Genomic DNA, 7,506 nt, shown 5'->3' with positions numbered 1-7,506 from the left:
CCCCCCCCAAAATTCAGGTCCTCCATTGTAAGCAGTGATGCATTATCTGAGGAGCTCAGTAAGAATATGCTGGAAAAATGAAGGCAGGCAAATAAAGTGAAAGCCTTCCTGGAAGAAAATTGTTTACTGAATAAATGAACTGTATTTAGGAAACTGGAGGCAGACAACCTCATTGATTTCCAATACTTTCTATGGATGACCTGAGAAACATCACCATGGGGGTTTAATTATCAACTTAAACAAGCGCCTAGTTATACGAAGGAACACTTTAATTTGTTGAGCATGGAGCATATGAACTACAGCTGTACACAGAAACAGAAAACCCACATCTTATTAAGATAAAAATACAATTGCGACATTCTAACAGCACGACACACTCTTTGTGGATTGAGTATGACAACTCGGCTACTCTAGAGCCCATCAAAGGCTGGTTCTGTACCTGTAAGGTAGGCTCTAGAGTAGTTGGTTGTTGTGCTGATATTGCAAGTGTGTTGTGGTTTTTGGACTTTGAACGTCATCAAGAACACTCAACACGTGCAGCGACAATTTCCACAGACAGTGTGTTAGATGCAGTTGATCAACCAACCACTGATTCAGACACTGACGAAGGGAGTGACGTGAATCCTGAAAAGTAAAACAACATCATGACTGTATCAATAGTGGACATTGTTAATTAGAAATATGGTAAATATACAGTCATATTCTATTTGTAATACTTAAAATAGTTATTGAACCAGTGTTGGGTAATATAATGAGAATTTTTCCCGTCATTAAATATATTGACAATTAAGTAACTATTTTACATGATAAGAATGTTTGTATTACAATTTAATTGGAACAATGATGTCGCTGGATTTATTTACTGCAAGTTGATGTTTTCAAGTATTTATTTTCGTGAGAATGTGATTGGTTGTTATTCTACTATGATGGTACAGTCAGCGTGTGTGACACATTGGTTTCAAAAATTAAAAAGTGATTGAACTTGTCATTTACAATGGCAAAACTATTGTTGCTATGTGTGATTATTGCTTGCTAAGCAACCATATATCACCATTTTCACATGTATGTATTTGCTAATCGAGAATACCCAAAGATGCATAGCTAAATGTTTTAACATAAATTGTAACCATAGGAAATAGAATTGTTTGGAGGGTTTTTTTCTGATACCAATACATCATTTTTGCCATTTTTTAGAGAAATTCTTCTGCATGCATTATATGAATACCTGTATTTGGAGTGTCACTGCACATGCGCACAGAAAGATTACATCATAACACCTTTTGATTTGTTAACTATATAAGCTACTGTTCCTACTTTATATAATAATTTCATCAACATTAAGGGGGCCAAATTTGACCCAAACCATATATAGTCCTTTGTTTTAGTTCATCTGTGGACAATGGGAATTCAGTTTTGGTTAAAAAAGGTTTTGACCTCCCTTGGTTTCAGGGTCCAATAATTCAGGGATTTGATCCCACCTTTATACAGTTAAAGTATGGGGTTGAGGAATATAGCAAGTTTCTGGTGTCACGAGACCGGATCTATTTTCCGAGGCGAAGCCGAGGGAAATAGGCATGGTCAAAGGACACCAGACACTTGCTATATGCCTCAACCCCATACTTTAACCGTTTTATTATACCGATACACACTGGAGAGATAGTTTTAATTAGAAAATATTTGTAAACCATAAGCTGTATAGCTTCACGTCCCTACTACCCTTTTGATGGCAATGGAGCCAAATGCTTCCGAGATCGGTAGCAAGCTCCGCCCACCGCGCGCGTCACTGCCGAGTTCGGTAACAAGCTCCGCCCACCTCGCGCCTGATTGGCTCGGCGGAAACACCTGAGTGTAGATGTGTTTTAGTTCCCAGACTAACACACAGGACTAAAACACACTCGGGCAAAAGTTAGGATATATTCGATTTAACCAATTACAGTCGAACCTCGTTATCTCGAAGTCGACGGGATCGTTGGGAAACTTCGAGTTATCCAAGTATTCAGGTTAAGCGAGTTCATATGTTTGGCATAAAGCTTGGTTAAGTGTTTGGTCAAATATGAGGCTATCAATACGTTGACTGTTGGAAAAATCAACGACTTATATAAACAGTCGATAAATGCCAAAAGATAACGATATAAAATAAAAATAAAAATTTATTCATAATCATATTAATTAATTGATACAAATCAATGTTACAATAAACACACATACAAACAGGAAGAACGTCTACTGTAAAACTTATATGCTGTCTCCGACCTCGCTATGCTGATAGCGGAAATGAAAGTGTGCAAGTCTTTACACAAATCACTGTATTGGAGCGTACACGTAAATGATGATATAAATGATCAAATAATTAAAGAATATATGATAGACTTGTGAATCTTAAGAAACTTCGAGGTAAGCGATATTTTTATGTAGGATTTACGTTGTTGGGACCGATATTTCACTTCGGGATATCCGAGTTATTCGAGTTTTAAGAGTTCGAACTATCAGAGTTTTTATTAATAAGTTTAAGAAGAGTTTTGGCCGGGACTGATGAAATACTTCGAGTTAAACGGGGTCTTCGAGTTATACGAGTTCGAGATAACGAGGTTCGACTGTACTTTTATATAGAGTAAATAGAGTAGAGGTGTAATAATATAGCCAAACATATGTTTGTTAGACATGAAGAAAAGAAGACATCTATGCTACCAGGACTGACTCTTGAGGTCAAAACCCACCCCTGGGGACTAAATCCCAGGACATAGCATGGGAACAGTTGAGATTCTGAACCCTTCAACAATATAGAAAAGAGCTTTGCTTGAAGAAATCAGTCATGTAGTGTTGTTTTACCCACCCAAAGGATTTAATCTTTCTTTTAGATTGTATTTCTTTTTTGATAAACTGGTATAGCTTTTGGCAGGTTTTGAATTGAAAATGAATACCAGGTAAGCTAGTAGGCCCCTGGGCCTCTTGATTGGATTTCAGGTGGCAGCTACAGCTAACACAAGTACTAGTGCACAAGACAAGAAGTTTGATAGGCAGCATTTCCCTTGCTTGAAAGTATTTTTTGTTTTACAGCAAAGAGCCACTCTTGAAGGAAATCTGGCCAGAGGGCAGTCAAAAAATCACAGAGACAACTAAACGTCCTACCACAGCAGGCACCAACTTCAAGAACTCCATCATAGCCCTAGTGCAGAACCTGGCTTCAAAAGTAATTGAGCAGACATGCTTTTAATTGTTTTTATTTCATTGGGGGTATATAAATGAAGGGCAGAATATCAAGGTTAACTATATAAATGAAGGGTACTATATCAAGGTTAACTTTATAAATTAAGGGTAGTATATCAAGGTTAACTGTATAAATGAAGGGCAGTATATCAAGGTTAACTATAAAAATTAAGGGTAGTAAATCAAGGTTAACTGTATAAATGAAGGGCAGTATATCAAGGTTAACTATATAAATTAAGGGTAGTATATCAAGGTTAACTATATGAATAAAGGGCAGTATATCAAGGTTAACTATATAAATTAAGGGCAGTATATCAAGGTTAACTGTGTATAAATGAAGGGCATTATATCACAGTTAACTATTTAAAATTAAGGGTACTATATCAAGGTTAACTATATAAATTAAGGTAGTATATCAAGGTTAACTATATAAATTAAGGGCATTATATCACGGTTAACTATTTAAAATTAAGGGTACTATATCAAGGTTAACTATATAAATGAAGGGCAGTATAATAAGGTTAACTGTATAAATGAAGGGCAGTAAATCAAGGTTAACTCTGTATGAATAAAGGGCAATATGTCAAGGTTAACTATATAAATGAAGGGCAGTATAACAAGGTTAACTCTGTGTAAATGAAGGGCAGTATATCACAGTTAACTATTTAAAATTAAGGGTACTATATCAAGGTTAACTCTGTATAAATGAAGGGCAGTATATCAAGGTTAACTCTGTATAAATGAAGGGCAATATGTCAAGGTTAACTATATAAATCAAGGGTAGTATATCAAGGTTAACTCTGTATAAATGAAGGGTAGTATATCAAGGTTAACCATAAATGAAGGGCAGTATATCAAGGTTAACTCTGTATAAATGAAGGGAAGTATATCAAGGTTAAGTATATGAATGAAGGGTAGTATATCAAGGTTAACTATATAAATGGAGGGCAGTATATCAAGGTTAACTATATAAATAAAGTGAAGTATATCAAGGTAAACTATATAAATTAAGGGCAGTACATCAAGGTTAACTATAGAAATTAAGGGTAGTATATCAAGGTTAACTATCGAAATTAAGGGCAGTATATCAAGGTTAACTGTATAAATGAAGGGTAGTATTTCAAGGTTAAATTTATAAATTAAGGGCAGTATATCAAGGTTAACTGTATAAATGAAGGGCATTATATAGAGAATAATACATACCTTTTTCCATATCACACCCAGGATCAACCCGAGACTGCAATATCAGCCCAAGAGCCGAAGGCACGAGGGCTGATATTGGTCGAGGGTTGATACTGGGTGTTATATGGAAAAAGGCGTGTTTTTTTCTGTTTATTACATATTTACTAATAAAAACTACTATCTTATGATTTAATTTTCTTTTTGAAATATTGAAAAACGAAAAAAAATCCAAAAGTGGGGTGATATGGGTTTTGCGGGCTGATACGGGTTTTGGGGTGTGATCCGGCGAGGGCTGATATGGGTTAGAGCAATCGTGTCGTATCGCATATACAAAAAACTCGTATCTATCGGCAAGTATGTAATAAATCACGGTTAACTATTTAAAATTAAGGGTACTATATCAAGGTTAACTATATAAATGAAGGGCAGTATAACAGGGTTAACTCTGTATAAATGAAGGGCAGTAAATCAAGGTTAACTCTGTATAAATGAAGGGCAATATGTCAAGGTTAACTATATAAATTAAGGGTAGTATGTCAAGGTTAACTCTGTATAAATGAAGGGTAGTATATCAAGGTTAACTATATGAATGAAGGGCAGTATATCAAGGTTAACTATATGAATGAAGGGCAGTATATCAAGGTTAATTTTATAAATGGAGGGCAGTATATCAGGTTAACTATTTAAATTAAGGGTAGCATATCAAGGTTAACTATATAAATAAAGGGAAGTATATCAAGGTAAACTATATAAATTAAGGGAAGTATATCAAGGTTAACTATATGAATGAAGGGCAGTATATCAAGGTTAACTATAGAAATGGAGGGCAGTATATCAAGGTTAACTGTTTAAATTAAGGGCAGTATATCAAGGTTAACTATATAAATAAAGTGATGTATATCAAGGTTAACTATATAAATTAAGGGAAGTATATCAAGGTTAACTATATGAATGAAGGGCAGTATATCAAGGTTAACTATAGAAATGGAGGGCAGTATATCAAGGTTAACTATATAAGTGGAGGGCAGTATATCAAGGTTAACTATTTAAATTAAGGGAATTATATCAAGGTTAACTATATAAATTAAGGGAAGTATATCAAGGTTAACTATATAAATGAAGGGCAGTATATCAAGGTTAACTCTGTTTAAATGAAGGGCAGTATATCAAGGTTAGCTATATGAATGAAGGGTAGTATATCAAGGTTAACCATAAATGAAGGGCAGTATATTAAAGTTTACTTTATAAATGAAGGGCAGTATATCAAGGTTAACTATATAAATGGAGGGCAGTATATCAAGGTTAACTATATAAATGAAGGGCAGTATAACAAGGTTAACTGTATAAATGAAGGGCAGTATATCATGGTTAACTATATAAATGAAGGGTAGTATGTCAAGGTTAACTATAAATGAAGGGCAGTATATCAAGGTTAACTATATAAATGAAGGGTAGTATATCAAGGTTTACATTATATAAACAAGGATTGAAGTTTTGCTATTGATCTGGGATATTAAATTCATGTGATAATTCTCAATGTTTTTTATTTGACCAAAAAGCTACCTTAAATCTCTTATTTGTCTCATAGGAGCCTCATTACGTGAGATGCATCAAGCCCAACGAGATCAAGTCTCCGTCACGACTGGACAGTGAACGTGTCCAGCACCAGGTCTTGTACCTTGGACTGATGGAGAACGTGCATGTACGGAGGGCTGGCTTTGCCTACCGGGCTGGCTATGGACGATTTCTCCAACGGTATACATCTTACCTGGCATTATGTAAATCTTATCGTCGGATTTTGGTGTATAAAACTCAGTTATTTGTATATGTCATAAGGGTGAAGTTTTAAATGTGATTAATTGTATTTAGGAAAGTTGAACAGTGTCACAGCTGTATATTGTCTTTTTTTGAGTGTTTATTAGCCTACCAGCATCAGATGGATGGCTGATCAAATCACACTTCTTCTGTTGTCAATCTTCCATCGTCCGTTCATCCTTAAACAAATTTTGTTCACGCTATATATTTCTCACAAAAAACTGGAGGGATCTTTCTCAAATTTCTCATGAAGGATCCCCATAGTCACAAGTTGTGCATATTGAATTTTGTTGCTGATTGGAAAACACAGATAACCAACAGGAGGCCTTTGTTCTATTGCCATTGTTTTATGTCCATCGCCTGTCGCGCATGAACTGTCAAATTTCCACATTCACCTCAGGAACTCTTTGTCAGATTTTGGTAAAATTTGGTGGTAATCATTAGTCTTTGGTGGAGAAATCAGAATCTATACTCAAGATGAGGATAACCCCCAGGGGGCTGGGGGATCAGGGCCTAAGGAGTCGCAGATTACAAAACTTTAAAGACTTTTTCTGTGAAACTTCCTGATGAATTGTCAAAATTTCATAGAATGATGGTTAGATGATTATGATCAGAATTTCTGCTAAAGGAAGGGCTTACCCCTTTGGGTCTGATCAGAAACCAAAATGGTGAACAAGCAGCCATTTTGAATTATGAGAGTTAAAGTTTGATAGCACAATTTCGTAGAAAGAACTGGAGGTATCTCTTTTTACCTATAGAATCCATATGATTTCTTTATGAATATTGATCTTGAATTTTGGGAGTATAAGTTTGCTATTTAGTCCCAATGACCAAAGTCAAGGTCACATTGAAGTCAAAGCTCTATGAAATTTTATAGAAATATGTAGAATGGTCAGGCGTTGTGTTGAATACCATTTAGGGGTCCAAGTGTCAAATTCTCATTAAGTTCAAAGCCAAATTGATTGTCAAAGTCTTAACTTTTTTATATCTCCAAAGGTAAACTTTTATATCTCCAAAGGTAAATGAAGAATGATAATATAGGTGTGGCATACCACTTTGGAGTTTGTTAACTTGACACAGTTAAGTAAATCCAGAGATAACAATGACACCAGGCATAATGAATTTCAGATAAAGATATGCAATGCATACCCTTGATCCCATTATTGATACCCATACCGAAAAAAGTTACAAAAAAGTTACTTCTATTTAGGTACAAAAAAGTTATAACTTTTGATGCTAGATTGGAACCTTGTGAGAAGAGAGTTTCAATCTAGTACTAAAAAGTTACAAAAAGGTATTAAA

At 35.0% G+C, this 7,506-nt stretch overlaps 1 protein-coding gene across 3 annotated transcripts in view; it reads left to right on the top strand.

The window, feature by feature from the left end:
- Window positions 1–7,506, top strand: part of LOC110466938 (unconventional myosin-Id-like) — a 194,660-nt gene that overhangs the window by 119,644 nt on the left and 67,510 nt on the right. For all 3 annotated transcript variants that reach the window (XM_021523762.1, XM_021523752.1, XM_021523771.1), the window contains 2 exons: window positions 3,058–3,190; window positions 5,978–6,144. In XM_021523762.1, coding sequence (XP_021379437.1) covers window positions 3,058–3,190; window positions 5,978–6,144 — 300 coding nt within the window. The remainder of the gene's footprint in view (window positions 1–3,057; window positions 3,191–5,977; window positions 6,145–7,506) is intronic.

This window comes from Mizuhopecten yessoensis, unplaced genomic scaffold (genome assembly GCF_002113885.1).
Source record: "Mizuhopecten yessoensis strain PY_sf001 unplaced genomic scaffold, ASM211388v2 scaffold1713, whole genome shotgun sequence".
Classification (NCBI taxonomy): Eukaryota; Metazoa; Mollusca; class Bivalvia; order Pectinida; family Pectinidae; genus Mizuhopecten; species Mizuhopecten yessoensis.
Note: the sequence above shows the minus strand (reverse complement) of the source record. Positions and strands in the feature narration are given on the sequence as shown.